Source organism: Myotis nattereri, assembly GCF_964212035.1.
Source record: "Myotis nattereri genome assembly, chromosome: 16".
Classification (NCBI taxonomy): Eukaryota; Metazoa; Chordata; class Mammalia; order Chiroptera; family Vespertilionidae; genus Myotis; species Myotis nattereri.
The window spans coordinates 46,982,942-47,002,215 of NC_138091.1; the positions used below are offsets into that span (position 1 = coordinate 46,982,942).

Sequence of the window (19,274 nt, forward strand, 5' to 3'; positions counted from 1 at the left end):
TCATATAAGGATGGCAGCACAGGCAGGTACGTTTCCTCAGATATTTCCTGAAGTAATTGCTGTGCCCCTTCTCCCTACCTGTAGGAACCTCTGGTAATCTAGATATAAGTAACTCAAACAAGGCAGGTTCTGCAGAGTCTGAGAAAAGATTAAACTAGTGTTTAATCTAGTTTCACATCTTGGCCCCAACAGTTACTTTTAGGCCCAGCTATTTATAACCCTTGCCATTATTAACTCATAAAACATCACATTAAGACATGGCTGTAACCACAGACAATCACAAAGGCACTCATGTAAATTGTAAGGGTAGGTCTTTGACCTTCTGGCTCACTGTCTCCTTAGAAATTAGTTTTCAGTCATCCTCAAATTAATATTCCATTACTCAGATAAATTTGGAAGTCCCTCCCAGAATACTGGATATATATCTTCATTCTTTAAAAAATGAAGATAAAGTAACAGGAAGAGAAACAGAGGGTAGCGATCAAGTCAGAAAGTTACAGGTGTCCCTGAAAAAGAAACATGAACTGGATGAAAGGCAATCAAAGACAAAATTAAATAAAACTTTCCTAAAGTGGGGGAAGGCCAACTTATGAAAGTTAAAAAGATTTACAGGGTTCCATTCAACATTGATGAAGAGTATTTAGTTTAAAATGTATATATTGATTACCAAAATAAAAATATGGGAATTTTCTTAATGTATAGAACCACAGAAGCAAAGAGAACAGTAGAGGGGCAATACATTTCAACAAATTTTTGGAATATAGGAGAGTATCTGACTAAGCAAGATGGAATGACAACCTAAGAATCAGCAACAGCCTGGCCCTAGCTGGTTTGGCTCAGTGGATAGAGCGTCGGCCTGCAGACTGAAGGGTCCCAGGTTTGATTTCAGGTCAAGGGCACATCCCTGGGTTGTGGGCTCGGTCCCCAGTAGGGGGCGTGCAGGAGGCACCCAGTCAACGATTCTCTCTCATCACTGAGGTTTCTATCCCTCTCTCCCTCTCCCTTCCTCTCTGGAATCAACAAAAATATATTTAAAAAAATAAAATAAAATGTAGCAACAGCCTGGAATGACTATAAAGGGGGGAGGGGGGCTGGAAGATGTCCTTCAGCAAAACAAGGGAATTAACAAAGAAAGAAAAAGACATGTGATCCAGGAAACAGGAGACCCAGCGTAAGAGAGACATGAAGACAGTGTCCAGGCTGATGGTGAGGGAGAGGTCCCAGACCCATGCGAGGCAGCCACGCCATTCCTCCCATCTAGAGGGGAAGTGACTTCCCTTCCCCCTGGTTATGGGCTGGTCTTAACCAACAGGTTGTGGTGGGAATGATGCTGTCCCGGTTCCAGGCATAGGCCTTAGAGCAGGGGTCCTCAAACTACGGCCCGCGGGCCACATGCAAATACAAATATTGTATTTGTTCCCATTTTGTTTTTTTACTTCCAAATAAGATATGTGCAGTGTGCATAGGAATTTGTTCATAGTTTTTTTTTAAACTATAGTCCGGCCCTCCAACGGTCTGAGGGACAGTGAACTGGCCCCGTTTAAAAAGTTTGAGGATCCCGGCAGAGGCTGGGAAGCGCCCGTCTTGCTCACTGGGCGCCCTGAGCCAAGAAGGTCAACTATCCTGCTGGAGAGAAAAGCTAGCCACAACCTGGGGTTCCACATCTGTTGCATCAGAGGCAACGCCAGTGGTAGAAAGTTTGCCCAAGTTAGTTTTACAGGATGTCCATGGATTCAACGTCAAACATAACCGTCAAATAAAAACGTCCAAGTGCGCCAGAAGGCAAACCCACCATGAGTGAGAATCAGAAGAAACAACAAATTTAGATAATTACCCCTGCCACCACCCTCCACCAAGATAGCAAATACTGTAAATATCAAATACAAAACACAGACAGCTGTGTATAGAATGTTTGCAGGAAAAAAATGCAATTGTAAGGGAAAATATACAACAGGAAACCACCGGCATAGTACAGATGAGAAATAAATGAACTAATAGAAATTAGTGCACTAATAGAAAGCATAATATTTCAGTAAAATTTAATGGAGATGTGTAAACTATGTATAAAAAGTATTTTTGTAAAATGTGAAAAAAAATCTCAATGGATGGGCTAATCAGTATATGAGATACGGTTAAAAGTAGAATTAAACTAAAATATGTATCCCAAGAATTTACCCAGAGTGCCGCCAAGTGAAAGAAGGGGAAAGAAATACAATAGAGAGTTGTGATACCTGAAAAATAGTAGAATGAGAATGTCTTGCATCCATCTGATTAGAGTCCCAAAAGCTGAAATTGGAGAGAATGGAAAGAAGCAATATTTTAAAAGATAATGAATGAGAATTTTCAGAACTGATGCAAATCATGAATACACAGATCCAGGAAACACAGCATATTCCACATATGATCAAAAATAAATTCATACCTTGTCATCACAGTGAATCTGTTGGGCATCAAATATAAATAGGTGATCTGAAAAGCAGAAAGAAAAAGACAGATGACCCATAAAAGAATGATAATTAGAGTAGCAACAGGTTTCACAAACAATAATGGAAGCCGAAAGAGAGTGCAACAGCTTTTATAAAATGTTAAAAAAAAAATACTGTGCATTTAAAATTGTGTACTCAGCAAAACTATCATTTAATAATAAGGGAAAAATATAATAATCTTTATAAGAAGCACATGAAGGATTTACAGAGAGATTTTCTCTAAAAGAACTCATAAAGGATTTAGTTCAAGAAATAGGAAAGGGATCCCAGAAAGAGGTAGAGATGCAAAAATGAAAAGTGAACAACAAAAAAAAATGGTGACATAAAAATAAGCCCCAAGAATTACTGTGTCAGTACAGTAATACAGGAGTCTAATCTGTGGAGATTGAAGTGAGGCAGAACTGAAGTGTTAAAAATCGGTAAACTGGCAAGAAAATCAATACTATGTCAGGAGAGTGGAAGACCAGAAATAAGTGATCTGAAGTTGTCCTATTGACTAGAAGGAAGGCAAAATATCATTCAAGTTTTTAGGTTAAATGTGCATATTAAAATGTATCGGGTAACCACTAAAATAATAGAAATAAATTACAGAAACGCCAAACCAGCATAAAGGGAAAAGCAAAATAAATATGGGGTGGGAATCATCGCCCAGCGGCAAGAAGCTAGCATTCCCCGTCTTGGCCAGCACAATGAGGCAGGAGAAAGGTTAGCAGCATAATGATCACAAAGCGGAAAATGAAACTGTCATTATTTGAAATAATCTGACGCCATAGCGAAAATATGAATTTACAGCAAACCACTGAAAAGTAATAAGAGAATTTAGCAAGGGGGTTGGATCTTATGCTCCGCATGCAAAAGTCAATTGCAATTCTATATACCAGTAATAAGCAATTAGGGGACACATAGTTTTTTCAAAGATACCTTTTATAGAGAAAAAATACCTAAGAATAAATCTAACAAAAGAGGTATAAGTCCCATACTTATAAATTGTAAAACTCTACCGAAGGACCTAAAGGGTGACCTAAATAAATGAAGAAATAGTCCCTGTTCATGCATAGAAAGATAACGTAAGATATATAGACACACATACTTTTTATAAAGTTCAACTAAAACTAAACAGTGTAATAATGAGATAATAAAAAGTGTTAACACATAATTTTAAGAGCAAGAAAAAGATAAACACAAAATTCATGGTACTGGTTATCTGTAAAGAAAAGGTAGGAAGGTAATACATAACTAGCTATGATATTATTAGTGCTTAAGTTTTTGAGTTGTGTGTTAATCAGTGATCGTTATATTTGTAAATAAAAAGAAAAAAATTAAGGAAAGAGTCTTAAATGTGTTTTCAAATCCATCAGTTTGCAACTTGACAAAGACATAACTACAACAAAAATGAAACGAAGAAAAACATGATCAACTAAATATGAGAAAGTTGATCAGATGAATTCAAATAAAAACAAAGTACAAATTGGAATATTAATGCCAGACCATATAACATTTAAGGTAAAAATGCATTACATTAACTAAAGACGGTGCGTATGTATACTATAGTAACATATAATACAGTCATATATACTCAGGAGTAATAGAGAAGAAATGGTAGTAATGCACCTTTCTGATGCAGCATCAAAACATATGCAGCCGGGCTTCTGGGACAAAATGATGGAGTAAGACTTAATCATACTCCCTCCGCCTCATTATATAATGAGGGGAACAAAATCCATTTAAAAACAGTGGGGGAGAAGAGTGCTGCGATTACTAACAGCTCCCCAAGAGGGGAAATAAGCCCAGCTCAATACCACTAACTTGAGGGAATGACAGCCGAAGAGGAGAGGGCGGGGGGAGGAAGATCTGCCCGCACAGAGCACCATATGGCAAAACTCCTGACACCATTCACAAAATTCTGAGCTCTCAAATCCAAGAGGATGGAACCAAATATGTCTCCTTATCTCTCCCTTCTTTTGACCGGATGGAGATGAACATGATCTCTGGGTAGAGACCAGTACAAGAGGACATGTGAACTGGGACAGACACGAAGATTCCCAGGCTCCAAACAGAATTGCAATAGCACCTCAAAGCCCAGAAGGGCGTCCCCCCATTAGAGCGAGGATGCTCTAAATTGGGCTGGGGCACACGTAGTAACTTCAACTTCTTAATGTCTCCCACAAGCGGCTTTCTTCATCTGAGCGGGCTCTTTCAGGGAATGTTTCTTACCGCGAAGAAAAATGGATCTTGAGTTCAGCAATTCCCTTCATTCGTCTGAGAGTTTGGGGCGTTTCGATGGTTTGGCAGGTTTGGGTTTGTTTTTTGTTGTCGCTGTTGTTACACATTGTGAACTAAAATTCAGTGGTATTGAGCGTTGCTTCAGAAAAAGCATTTTCAGTATGATTCCAATTTTATAAAAGTATTTCTGTCTTTCTATCTAACCATCTAATGTTAATGATAACTATTGATGGGTGGTTAGATTCGGAATAATTTGTCACTGTCTTAATGCTTTTCTGCATTGCTTAAATTCTTTAAAAGAAGCATGTATCCAACACATCTCATCTGTGAATAAAGAGAGAAGCAGCTAGAGCAAGCTAGCAGTCACAACAACAATTCACACACTTACCGCTTATCAGGCGCTGTTCTAAACCCTTGGCATGTACTAGGTTGAATCATATGAAATTGCCAATATTTGGCTATTCTTGACCTACTAACACAGCAATTTCATGTGGTCCAACTTACATTTACTCCTTTAACGCTTGAACAGCCCTAAGATGAAGATGGAGAACCAAAGTCGCCACCAACGCAAGGAGAAATCAAAGCCATCCTTTCCCGCCGAGCCCCCACCCAGTCCTGCCCCCTGGCCTTGCCCTCACACCCCTCCCCCACAGGTCAGGTGCACACACAGGCAGAGGGATGCTTCTCTGTCCCAAGACACCTTTCAAGGTTGCACCACCATCCATCTGAGCACTGACCGCAGGACCTGTGTTCTTGCTTTAACTCAGTTTACCCCCTGAATGAAGCCACTTGGGTTTCTGGGGGCAGGGGGGGGGGGTGCAGGTTCTTCGGCAGCTCGGCTTCTGTTTCAGAGTCCACGGGACAACTTCGTGCGATTCCCAGGGCAGCCCCCATGTCCCCCCGCCGGGCGCCAGAGCAGGATATACTTGACAATTTCATGTTTATTTTCAGAAAGTGATGAAGACAAAAGAAATATATCCAGACACCACTCTCTGTACAATAAATAGCCGCCTCGTTCCAAAAACAAAAAAATAGAAAAGAAAAAAGCGCACGTGCACACACACACACACACACACACACACACGACCGATCTTGCTTCTCTAGACAGGCACCGTGCCCCCCACGCCCAGGCCCTCCCTTGGGATGCGCTGTCGCTGAGTGGGTGGGGCCCAGGCCAGCTGCCCAAAGTCACCTGCATCCTCTCCCTGACCCTGGCCGGCTGGCCGTTACGAAATCCATGTGCCTTTATTTTCCGATCAGAGAGTAACACACACACACACACAAATGCTGAATGTTCTTCTACAGAGAAGAGGACTGAACCTTCACTTCCCCGCGGCGCCCCCCACCCGCCCCCCTGAAGAGAGGACGCCCCTTCGTGTCCAGGACCTTCTCGTTCTGTTTTCTGTTCTCCAGCTGGGAGCCCGCAGCCAGAAGCAGCACCAGGTAAACGACTGTAGTTAGGGCACAGGAAGGGGAAGGAACACTCCTTCCAGGGTTCACCATGGGCCAAGGAGCAGCCGGTGAACCCCAGAATTTTGCCCCCCCTCTTTCCCCACCGACTACAAAAGGAGAAGGAACAGAGGGAGCTGGGGACCGCTCAGTCCTGAGTCTGTTGTCTACGTTAGCTGGTGTCCTCCAACCGAGTCATCTGCTCAATTGGGAAAATAGTTATAAAACTGGCCCTCGGTTTCCTTATCAAAAGGAGAAGGGGCCCCAGCAGGGGAGGAGCTGTCGCCACTGGAAGGATAGGGGGACACACGTCTCCTCTTAGAGTCTCCTTCGCCCAGTCCCGAATCCCCGGACTCCGGCCGGACGAGGGCGATGTCCGTCCACAGCGAGGGGGAGCCCTGGTCCTCCAGCGCCCGCCCCTCGGAAGCACCAGGGCCCGGGTCCATGGGCAGAGTCCGCATGGGGCGGAACCAGCCGGCCGGACCCATCTTGGGAGGGTACTGGGGGGCCACGGGCCAGCCAGCGCCGGGTGCCAGGACCTCCTGGCCTCTGTAGTAGGACATGGTGGGCCCAGGGGCCGAGGGCAGGAAGGCCGGCTTCATGCTGACCGCTCGAAACTCGGCCTCGTAGCTGTGGTCCCGGGGGGCCCCCAACCAGTAAGGCTGGGGAACCACATCCTTGGCCTGGCCGGGAAGGTCGGGGTAGAAACGGCTGGGAACGGGATACTGGTTGGGCAGGAGCGAAGAGTAGTGGTCTCCCCCGAGCAATTGACAGTTGGGTCCAGGCGGGGAGGGGACACTGGTGTCCACAGATGCGTACATGCTAAAAAAAAAAAAAAATGAGAGCCAAGAAGACGGGGGTCAGGGGCAGCACTGGCCCCCGGTGAGCCTGCCTACTGCGCATGCCTCCCTGGCCCTTCTTCCCTGGCCCACCCGCCCTCCAGCACCCACCCCGGCCTCTCCCAGCCTCAGGGGCAGAGAGGAGCATGTGCGGAGCATGTGGTGGGGTCCCGGTCTCAGGGGGGGCTCTGCAAAGGTGCGTTGAAACCAGTGGCACTTACGACTCAAAGTTCTCCCGGAATCCTTTGGCAAAGGGGTTGTTATCAATTTTCAGCTGAGTAATCTAGAGAGAGGGCAAGTCGAGAGTCCTGAGTCCTGAGTGCGGGGCTAGGAAACTTCCAAAATCCCCCCCAAGGGAGACTGGGGGCCCCCCCGCTGTCCCCGTCCTCCTCCCCTTCCCAGGCTCGGGCCCTCACGCGGCTGCCTGGGCAGCGCTCACCTCGGCGTTCTGGTAGGCCGTCACGGCGATGAACTGGGTTTCTTGGAAAGTAAAGATATGCGTGTTGGAGGCACTGCAGGCCGCCTCGGGCTCTGCTTCGTTCACCTCCACGATGTGCAGCCGGGGCTGGTACTTATGGAGGGACTGGAGCACAATCATCTGAGGGAGAGCAGGAAGGTTGTGGGGCGGGGAGGAGGGTGCCTGAAGGATTCCCCCCACCCTGAGGTCATCCTGTCCAATCCCCTGCCCTGACACCATGTGACTTCTCCCAGGCCTTCCCACTCCAGCCCCCAGCTCCTGGAGGCCCCAATTCTACCCTCGTGCCCCATTTCCTCTCCCCAGCTGTCCACTGTGGCCAAGCTATTAGCGCACACAGGGCTTTTCCGGACATCCATTCCCTGGGACGCAGGTTCCGACTCCAGGCCCAGCCTGGTACCAGAGCGGTGGCAGCCCGGCATTTGGCCTGAATGTGACACCCTTTGTGCCCCGAGATTCAGCTTCTTCCCACCTCGAGGTGGTGGAAAAAAGCGGAGTCAGAGAGGAAGAAAAGTGACTCTTACAAAACAGTATCAGCCTGCAGGCTACCCCCCACCCCCACCCCCAATGGGCTCCGACCTGGGGGGGTGGGGGCGGGGCTGGCCCTTGGGGAGGAGGCCCACCTGAGTGGCATTGTTGGAGGCCCCTTTGTTGTTTGTGAGCTTGAGTTTCCCGAATGAGACTTCTTGGCGCATCCAGTGGGCTCCCGTGTTGGGGGAATCCGGGTGGACGTACAGCCGGTTTCCTGCGGACAGTTAACCTGTGAGGCACGCAGCCCCCAGGGCCGGACCACAGTGATGTGAGCCTGGGCCTGTTCTGAAGGGGACATCAAGAAGGATGCCGGGGAGGGCGAGGGGAGGTGTGGGCAGAGGACAGAGCAGGAGATAGGCCAGAGTCAAGTAGAAAAGAAATGACAAACAGAACGGAGGCGAGAAGTGGGAGGGGTGGGTTGGGGTAGGGTGGGATAGGGAATTAAATCCTAGGTGTCGGGTGCAGGGACTGGGGGGAGGGGGGGGGTTCCTCCTGAATCCACTAGGGGGCGCCCAGTCTTGGAGGAAAAGAGTGCCCACTGCTCCCAGGCGGTGCATACCTGGCATGCTGCCCTCGGCCTTTCCACACTGCACCCACTTGCCGCTCTGATACCGCCAGTGGTGCTGGTCCACCAAGACCACGTCCACGAACATCCGGTAATGACTGGTGGGCTCCAGCCCAGCCACAGTAAATGACAGGAATGGAAACATCCGCCTGGGGAGACAGAGACCCACCAGTACCCATCAGCCCCCAACCCCTCAGGCAGCCACACCTTGTGCAAGGCCACCCGTGGTGTGCTGGGGCCGGCTTCCACCCCTCGCAACAGCCAACTGGACATATTCAGGAAGTTTCCCCACCATTTGTTAAACAGCCATTAAGTTATATAAACTCACAGTGAAATACAGGGTGGAGCAAATGTAGGTTTACAGCTGCGACTATACGAAACACAGGGTTTATTATTATTCTAGTGGCCCAGTGCACGAAATTCGTGCACAGGGTGGGGGACTGTCCCTCAGCCCGGCCTGCACCCTCTCCAATCTGGGACCCCTTGGGGGATGTCTGACTGCCGGTTTAGGCCCAATTCCATAGGGCCTAAACCTGCAGTCAGACGTCTCTCTCGTAATCCGGGACCTCTGGCTCCTAACCACTCACCTGCCTGCTTTCCTGATCACCCCTAACCACTCTGCCTGCCAGCCTGCTCCCCCCCAACTGCCCCCACTGCCGGCCGGCCTTCTCACCCGCAACTGCCACCCCCACCCCCCAGCTGGCCTGATTGCTCCCAACTGATCTCCCCCACAACCGGCCTGCTCGCCCCCAACTGTCCCCCCTGCCAACCTTCTCACCCCCAATTGCCCTCCCCTCCTGGCCTGATCACCCCTAACCGCCTCTGCCTTGGCCCCACCACCATGGCTTTGTCCAGAAGGACATCTGGAAGATCTCCCGGTCTAATTAGCATATTACCCTCTTATTAGTATAGATTATTCTCCATATGAACAACTGTAACCCTACTTTTGCCCCACCCTGTACATTATAAACTGAGGTAATAAATACTAAAAAAATCATCACTTTCCAAAACTTTGGCAACATTTTCCTAAGAGCTCTGCTGTTGAGGTTATTTATGTCTATTATACCTAATAATAGATAATGTACACTACTCCATGACTCTCCCCAACTCCACGTTCAGTAATTTCACATGGGTAGCTTGAAATCAGCCACCGTAGGAGTACTGATACCACGGAAATCAGCAAACTGTGAATCAGGGCTTCTGAAAATGGTTTTCTCTCAGAGGGCCAGTTGCTAGACATTCGCTGCACACCACTAGACATCTGCTTCCCAGGGGGGACCAAAGCCTCAAGCCAGCCCCCCACAGACAGTTCCTACCAAGTCCTCAGGCCACAGTCCCCCCGCGCCCTGGTCTGGCCTCCATCCGACATACATCCTCTCCACTGTGGCTCTCACGGTGCTGACACACGCCCAGCCTGAAGGCACCCATCCACAGGCTCTCCCTGCCCCACCCTCTGGGCCTTGGTGTCTGTTGTAGGGCCTGCCCCAGGCCTGGGCCTTCAGAGAAGCAGCTACAGTCCTGAGCGGAGCTTTCCGTCCACCTGAAGGAGGGCTCTCTCAAGCACCGTCCTCATGCGTGAAGTCCCGGCTCCCAGGGAAAGTGGAGGAAGCTGGTGTTGGAATGCTGCATTATTGTGCCAGAGTGATAAATGCACAGAAAGAAGCACTCCTGTCCCATAACAATTTCCACCACCTTCACCATCACCACCCCCATCACCATTGTCCCTACACCCATCGCCTCCACCAGCACCACAGCCATCGTTTCCACAGCACCATCATTACAGGATCCACTCCACCATCACCACAACCAACCCCTCCACCATCACCACAACCCTCAACTCCGCCATCATCATCACTACAATTACTCCCTCCACTACATCCACCACTTCTACCAGCAGCAGCCATCATCATCTCCAATGGCTCACCCTTTCTCTTCTAACACAAGCAGGAAGAGCAGCGTTTTCAGGGTATCAGTGTTACCCTCATCAAAATTATTTTTCACTCCCACACACCTCTCCCCTCTTCCTACGAGAAGTTCCGTAAGATGGAAAGAAAGGCACTAGTCCAGGAGTCAGGAAACCTGGGGGGGGAGTTTCAGGGCCCAAGGAACAATATTGGGTGGATCCTAGTCCCTAGAGGGCCCCACAGAAACACCCTTAATAACCTTGGGCCGGGCGGGGCGGGGGTGGCTCGCTGGTTTGCCTGTGAACTGAAGGGTCCCGGGTTCGATTCCAGTCAAGGGGACATGCCTGGGTTTGCAGGCTCGATCCCCAGTAGGGTGTGTGTAGGAGGCAGCCGATTGATTCTCTTTCATCGTTGATGTTTCTATCTCTCTCCCTCTCCCTTCCTCTCTGAAATCAATAAAAATATATATTTTAAAAAAAATAACCTGGGGAGGAGGGAACATTTCCACATTCCTGTCTTCCTCAGACTCTCCTGGGCTGAGATCAAGGGACTTATGACCTTGGATTAGTTCATTGTCAAACCAAATCTGTTTCTTCACCCGCAAATGGAAAGGATGACGCCCGCCCATCTTTTCTCTGACAGCTGTTAAGAAGCTCACAAGATGTGAAACTCAGCTCCCCCTCTCTCCCATCCCACCCCATCCCACCTTCTTCCAGGCTAGAGGTGTCAAAGCCCTCTGGCCAGGCTGAAGGACCCTGAGCAAGAGTCCAGAGTCCCAGGGGCTCGGTAGGCCCGTCGACTTGAGAAATCAAAGCTTAGGAATGAGGCCTTGAGCAGCAGAGGGTGCGAGAACATTCTCAGCCCATTCCTACCGCCAGCTCACTCTCCGACAGTGGTCAGGCCCCTCACACGTTTCCTATGTGGTTAGTGACAGGTTCCTCCAACTTGTAGGAATCAAGGGACAGAAGGGAATATAGTCACTGAGTCTCTCCTGATCCAGCAGCCAGTTCATTGAACCAGTCCTTTGAGATATAAAATGTTCTTTCCAATTTGAAGGAAACGAGGCTTGGAGAGGTTTGGTGATGGCTCCTTGGTGGGAGACCAGAGCCGGGTCTCCTGACTGCCAAGCACTGACTGTGGTCTCCGTCCCTCCATCTCGCTTATCACTCGTCCAGGGAAATGGAGGACACACAGGAAGAGGATGGGCAAAGGGGAGAGGGGAAGGGAGGGCTCAACTTCACCCTAAAAGTCTAGAATCACCACCAGCTGGAATCCCAAAATAGCCCCTGATTTACATAGCACTTTGCCTGGAAGGAACAGGGAGTAAAGATGGGCCTAGTGCAGGGGTGGGCAAACTTTTTGACTCGAGGGCCACAATGGGTTCTTAAACTGGACCGGAGGGCCGAACAAAAGCATGGATGGAGTGTTTGTGTGAACTAATATAAATTCAAAGTAGACATCATTACATAAAAGGGTACGGTCTTTTTTTTTCAATAGTTTTATTCATTTCAAACGGGCAGGATCCAGCCTGCGGGCCGTAGTTTGCCCCCACGGCTGGCCTAGTGCCAAACTGAGACCCCCCAAAAGATCACCGGCCATTCTGCTCTCAGAGGAGAGCGTCCAAGACCCCAAATTCCCCTAAAGACCATCCTACCTTGAAATATGCACAGCATCACCGTGTCCCTCCCCCACCCCAAACACCTCTGACCTGTGCCACTTCCTTGCCATTAAGTACAAATTGAAAGGAGACTTTTTTGTCAGTCATGTTGGCAAAATGTTTCAAAATTGGTAATAATTTATGTCATGTTGATGGGCTTGTGGGGCACGGGTCCTCTCGTACACTACCGGTGGGGGTGGTGTAAACTGGTACCACCGTTTAGGAGGGTTCTCCGGCCATGCCTTGTACCCATCAGGATGCAAAATGTACTCCCGAATCACAGGGTCCCCTCCTCCCACCAACCTCAGACCCACTTCGTAGAAATCAAACGGCCATTAGCGAACAGCCAAACAGAAAGCAAAGCTGGTTTCACCTGCCCTAAGAGAAATAAAGTCAGTCGGCCCAAATGAAAGCGGCCTTAAAGCTAAAAATACTTTTGAAAGATTTAGAAAGTTCTTGGAATTGGGAATGGAGAGAAGGGAAAAACCCCAATAGCTGTGAGGCCAGCGATGGAGGAGTGTGTGGGCCCACGATGGCTTTATCCACCCCTAACTTCACACATATGTACACAAATGCAAATCGAGCTGCTTAACAACAGACCTTCCCAAAGTTATCTTAATTATAATAATCAACTAATCACACCCAGAAACGTGGGGATTGCCAGCAATTAATGAACACCCGCACGCCCACACACACAGACACCAGCCTCTCTCTTCCTCTACTGAGAATGTCTACCGTCAACTATTAATGCTCGCCAACACACTCACAGCGCAAATACAGTCCGCACGGAAACACAACACAGGTCTGAGGTGGGCACCCTCAGGCACCCCACGTCCCCACAAACACACAGACTTGAACACAAAGGAGGTCTCACTTTCACCCAGAGGTCTCCAGGTAGTCAGTCAATCAGTTGCTCCTCCATTTCCCCCTCCCCGCTCCGCACCTGAGCTGCCTGGGTCTGTCTCTGGGCCTGGAGTCACCGCCTGCTCCCTGAAGGAGAGGATGACTGTTTGTGGTCCACAGTGGGGGGTGGGACTAGGGTGGGAGGGAGAGGAAGGATCTGGGAGCAAGTGAGTCAGCTCCACGCAAAAGGCTGTGGGGCTGTGGGTGGGCCTGGGCTGGAAGGATTTTTCAAAAAGGAAGAAGGCCGTGGGTGATGTGGTGGTGACTGGCAGGTCACTGGAACCCACAGAGGGACAGGCCAGCCTGCCAAAGCAGAAGGACAGAAAGGGAGCTGTCCTCTGAGCCCAACTCTTACTTCTCAGAAGCCAGTGGCAGAAGAAAATGGCTGCCAACTCCCCAGATCACTGGCGCCCAAGCTCAGATACGGGGTGATCCAGGGCTGGGGGGACTGAATTGGGGGTGGTGTGTCCTCTGCCCCTTCCACCCACCATGTGGACCCTGAGGCCTGATCCAAGGGGAGGAATCAAAGGATATGGGGAGGGACCACTGTCTCTTCCAAATGAGAGCCCGCAGTGTCTGAAGGAGTCCCTCGGGGTGGATCACAAGTGTGATGACTGGCGCTGCCGGTGTGGCTCAGTGGTTGAGTGCCAACCTGTGAACCCAGAGGGCACATGCCTGTCAGGGCACATGCCCAGGTGGCGGGCTCAATCCTCTGTGGGGGGCGTGCAGGAGGCAGCCAATCAATGATTCTCTTTCATTGATGGTTCTCTCTCTCCCTTCCTCTTTGAAATTATATATTATATATATGTACATATATAAATATACATATTTTAAAAAGTGTGAGGATTGTAAAACACATACACACCACACACACACACACACACACACACACACGAGCGCGCACGCTTATGAAACAATCAGGGAAATTTGATGATATTTAGGCATTTCTTTTCAGGCTTGCAAATGGTATTGTGTTTATTTTTTAAAAGTCCTTTTTTAGAGGTACATAAAGGAATATTTAAGGATGAAATATTATTGTGTCTAGGACTTATTAATTCTTTGCACTATCATTAATACAGTTGCAGACCAGAGAGGTAGAAGTGAAGTGAGTGAAGATAAAGAAGAAACAAGACTGGATTCGCGCTGATAACTGTGGAAGCTGGGTATGGATCGATGGAGGGAGGACCGTTACATTTTTCTCTCCACGTTTGTATATACAAATTGACCTTTGACAACACAGGAGTTAGGGGCCCCAAACCCTGTGCAATTCAAAATTCACTTATGGCTTTTGACTCCCCCAAAACTTAACTACTAATAGCCTACTGTTGACTAGTAACTGAAGCCTCACAGATAACAGAAACAGTCCATTCACACATATTTTATCTGTTATATGTATATACTGTATCCTTATAGTAAAGCTAGAGAAAAGAAAATGTAACTAAGGAAATCATACGGACGAGTAAAGGCATTTATAGCACTGATTTTTTAAAAGGGTGTATACGTTAAGGCGCTCAGTTCAAACTCATATTGTTTGAGGGTCAACTGTACTGAAAAAAATTTTTTTGTTAATCCTCACACGAGGGTATTTTCCCCATCCTTTGATTTTTAGAGAGAGTGTGAGGGAGGGAGAGAAGGAAGGAAAGAAAGAGAAGCATGGATGTGAGAGAGACACATTGACTAGTTGCCCCCCGCACGAGCCCTGACTGGGGCCCGGGATTGAGCCTGCAACCCAGGTACGTGCCCCTGACCAGGGATCAAACCCACAACCCTTTGGTTCGTGGGCTGACGCTTTAACCACTGAGCACACCGGCCAGGGCTATTGGAATTTTTCGTAATTAAAAAAAGTAACTGTATGGATCTAAGAAGGAGACAACAAAACTTGTCAAGAGAGAATGATTCAGCAGGAACATAAAGGAAAAGAGGAGGCTGTAGGGGCAGAGATGGGGACCCACACTCAGAGATGCATCCCCTGAAATACCTCCCTAAACAGCCTGTGGGCAGACCACAGCTGGCCCAGCGCCCAGCAGGTCCCTGAAGTTCTGGCTGATGCTCTCTCCACCTCATCTCTCAAGCCTGACGGCAGGCTGTGGGGAGACCCAGGTCCCAGGGTAGGAAGGCTTCCTGACCACACCAGGGCGGAGGCCCCGGTTCGCTCTCTGTGTGACTGAATGTAAACGGTTTACTACCCCTGTGCCTCGGTGCCCTCAGCTGTATAATGGGGACACCGCTTGAGCTACCTAGCGCACAGAGAAATGATGGAAGTGAAAGCGCTCTGAGTACATCAAGGCCTTCGGACAGGGTGGGTGCTGTTTTGACTCCTGGCGCTGGGAGAAACCCAGGCAAGGTACCAACTGGGTTCTCTTTTTTTGTTGTTGTTTTTTTAAAAATATATTTCTTTATTGATTTCAGAGAGGAAGGAAGAGGGAGAGAGAGATAGAAACATCAATGATAAGAGAATCATTGATTGGCTGCCTCCTGCACGCCCTACTGGGGATCGAGCCCGCAACCCAGGCATGTGCCCTTGGCCCGAATCGAACCTGGGACCCTTCAGTCCACAGGCTGACGCTCTATCCACTGAGCCAAACTGGCTAGGGCCCAACTGGGTTCTGATGCCACTTCTGCCAGTGACAAGTGTGCTGTGTAACCTCAGAAGGGTCTCTCACTGTCTCTGGGCCCATTTCCTTGACTGCAGGGAGGGGACTGAACAAGGTCTCCGGGGTCCCCTCAATTCCAACACCCCGGGACTAGAAGCCTGGGCGTGGGGGAGCAGGGAGGAACCATCAGAAGGCTTAGGAGATGAAGGCCATGCCACTGAAGACAATGCCAACACTCCTGGGTCCATCCCCGGGAAAGAGCAGCAGCTCAGCCACTTGAGCCAGCTGGGGTTGGTGGCCATGCCCCTCAATCCCAGGCCACCCCGCAGAAACCAGGAGGGAATAATGTTCCAGCAACATCCAGATCGAATGCCAACCCCCAGGCCCCGTATGGCCTCTCCCCTCGTCCTCCCCAAGCCCCACACTTGGTATCAACACGCCCCAGGCCCACTGAGGACACAGCCCCTCCGCCGACAGGTCCTTGCTGGCCCCTGCCGCCCGGCCTCCGGGAGGTGGGCGCACTCCCACATGTCACACACAGGCAGGGCCACTCAGCCTTGCTTACTGAACAAATACCGCACAAGTGGAGTTTCTCTTTCTTCCCCCACGCAAGAGGCTCCCCCGGAAGCAGCACACCCGGCCCCAAGCCCTACCCCACACGGACGGGACGGAGCTCAGGGGCCCCTAAGCCACGGGCTCCACAGGCTGGGCCCGTGAATACGCGGACAGGCTCTCAGGGGACAGACCTCAACGGGGACAGAATACGGACGGACCCATGGGTTAGCTTCGCCTGCTTGAGCCCATGGGCATTTGTGCCCTCCAGGAAAGGCCTGTGTTTGGAAGGGATCTGTGCCCCACACACTCTTTACCAACCCCCCAACACACACACACACACACACACACACACACACACACACACACACACCCCAGACATAGGAACTCAAAGTACTACCGGAAAGGAAACTTGGCCGCTGCGTCCCCATGTCACCAAATCCTAGTCTCACCGCCCCTCCCAAAGCTGACCTTCGAACAGCAGCAGCAGCAGGGCCGGGGGAGGTGGGCACCCGGGACACCCCCCACCCCCATGGGCACTGGGTCAGCGCCGGTTCCATTGCAAGACTCTGCCCTCCCCTTCCATTTCCCCACACGCAAGGGCTAAGAGGTGTCCTGCCCAATCAGACCCTCAGCACTGCACCCCCTCTGCCTACTGCGACCCCGACTCAGGCAGAAAGCGGGGCGCACCTCAGTTCTGGGCGAACCCCCAAACCAAGGTAAGGCTCATTGCACCCACTCTCCTCCATCCCCCTTCTGAGTTCTGCCTGTTGGTGTAATCTCCCAACAACACCCAGAACTTTTCACTCCCATCTCCCACCTCTAAGCCCTGAGTGCAACGTGGAGACGAGAGAGAGAGAGAGAGAGAGAGAGAGAGAGAGAGAGAGAGAGAGATTGATTAAAACACGCGCCGAGCTGAGCTGGGCGGGCGGACCCGGGGAGCCGCGCGCCGCACTCACCGGCCCTGCTTGGTGATGATCATCTCCGTCTGGTGCTGGTTGAACTTGGACCACAACAGGTGGTTGTTGAGCGCGACCCTGAGCTTCCCCGACACCTCCAGCCCGGCCGGCAGCGCATAGTCCTCGCGGGGCGCGGGGTAGAGCCCGGCGCGCGGGTCCGGGGCCGCGTAGCCATCCGCGGGCGCGTAGCCCTCGGCGCCCGGCGTCGGCGGGAAGGGGTCGCCGGGCCCCGGGAAGCCGGCGGCCTGGGGCCGGGGCGGGTAGGCGTAGGTTCCGAGGAAGCGGCCGGGCGGGGCGGACACCAGGGCGCCCCCGGCGTAGGGCGCCCCCAGGCTGGCGCCCCCGCGACGCTCGGCCGCGTCCTGCGCGCCCGGCTCCGGGTAGAAGTAGCGGTTCTGCGGGTCGGCGCCGGGCGCCCGGCCCTCCTCGCTCGCTGGCATCGGCTCCGTGCCCGTCAGCATGGCTCTGCCGCCCGGCTCCAGGATGCCCATAAGGGGCGGGAGGGCACCTTTCCGCGGCCGTCGGGGGCCGGCCCCCTCCGCGCGGGGCTGGCCCAGCGGGTCCGGGGCTGGAGGGCGGGGCGGGGGCCCCGGGGGCGGGGGCCCCACCGAAAGGCGGACTCGGACGCCTGGGTCCTGTGCCCGCGTGGGGCGGGCGCGCGGCGGCTCCGGGCTCTCTCTCCAGCGGCCGCTGTCAGGCGCGGCGGGCGCCTTTGCTGTGGCTTATGAAGCTTCCCGCGCCCCCCCCCCTCGGCCCCCCGCCTCCCTCGGCCCCGCCCGCTCACCCCGCCCCCTCGCGGCTGAGGCTTGACAAGTTCTAGCGGGGCGGCTCGGACTAGAAGGGCCACGGGGTGGAGGGGGGAGTCCCCGCGAGCCCCGTTCGCGCTGAACGACTTTGCCCCCTGGGAGATCAGCCCCTCCGCAGGTCCCCAGCCTGTTTCTCTTCTCCGGACCCTCGTGGAAACCCGCCCACCTTGGGAGGCTCGTCTCGAAGGCCCCCTCCTACAGGGAGCCTTTGGCGATGGCTCAGCTGGGACGCAGGCTCAGTGCCATCGCCACCTTGAATGGCCAACAGACATTCCTGGATGCCCACTGTGTGTCAGGGGCTGTTGTGCAAGTGGCTTTGCATGAAGTGTTAACACACTTCTCCCCCCACACCCCCCGCCTGCCAGAGGCCCAGGTGGGCTGTGTCACATGCATCTTGTTCCTCTAGGCCCGCAGTGGTCCGCAAACTCATTAGTCAACAGAGCCAAATACCAACAGTACAGCGATTGAAATTTCTTTTGAGAGCCAAATTTTTAAAACTTAAACTATATAGGTAGGTACATTGTTACTAACTTAATTAGGGTACTCCTAAGGCTTAGGAAGAGCCACACTCAAGGGGCCAAAGAGCCGCATGTGGCTCGCGAGCCGCAGTTTGCCAACCACGGTTCTAGGCCCAGGGCGGACCTGGAACCTGGTTCCCTGGGGAATAAACACATCTGGCCACATTCTCCGGCGTGCAGGCCCGGGGCCAGGCTGGGCCCCCAAAACCTCCCTCACTGGGCCTGGCCCCAGGGGCACTAGCAGGGCACTCGTAGCCCGGGCTGCCAGTGCCGAGTCTCAGGACTGGCTCTGTGCCTGTCACTCAGGCGTGTGTGACCCGGGCAAGTCACTTCCCTTGCCTGCCAGTCAGCCTCGGTGCCTCAGTGATGGGAAATGGGTCTGCTTTTCAGAGGGGCTGTGAGCCTTACCTGAGCAGGGGTACCCCTGCAGCACCTTCCAATCTATCATTACGCCTGATGGGAAAGCTCTTTGAACAGATTCGGAAGCCACCGACAGGAAGGAAACCTGCCCCATGTTCTGAAGGGCTGTCAGGTGCTAGGACCACAGCTTTTCGTCTCTAGTTTTCCTTTTCTGCTGACTCATGCAGTAATATTCCTTTTATGATGAAAACGATCCTTTTCCCCCAGTTGAAAATAGCATCGCTGGGAGTTTTCCTGTATATAACGATAAAACATACTCATCTAGAAAACTTAGGCAGTAAAAGTAAAATCAGGACTGTATAAAGCCTCCCAATTTAGGATTCGCTTCTCCGTGACCACCCTTCCAGGCGTTACTCCCTGCACCCAGCCTGTCTTCTGTGTGTGTGTGTGTGT

At 51.4% G+C, this 19,274-nt stretch overlaps 1 protein-coding gene across 1 annotated transcript; it reads right to left on the bottom strand.

The window, feature by feature from the left end:
- Positions 1-5,633: 5,633 nt before the first annotated feature.
- On the bottom strand, positions 5,634-17,628 carry TBX21 (T-box transcription factor 21; the record flags this gene model as incomplete). The annotated part of the gene is made up of 6 exons (XM_081110585.1): positions 5,634-6,980; positions 7,219-7,280; positions 7,437-7,595; positions 8,096-8,217; positions 8,563-8,717; positions 17,138-17,628. The coding sequence occupies 6 exons, from the start codon at positions 17,626-17,628 to the stop codon at positions 6,362-6,364; spliced, it is 1,608 nt and encodes a 535-aa protein (XP_080966711.1). The 3' UTR covers positions 5,634-6,361.
- Between the last annotated feature and the right edge of the window lie 1,646 nt (positions 17,629-19,274).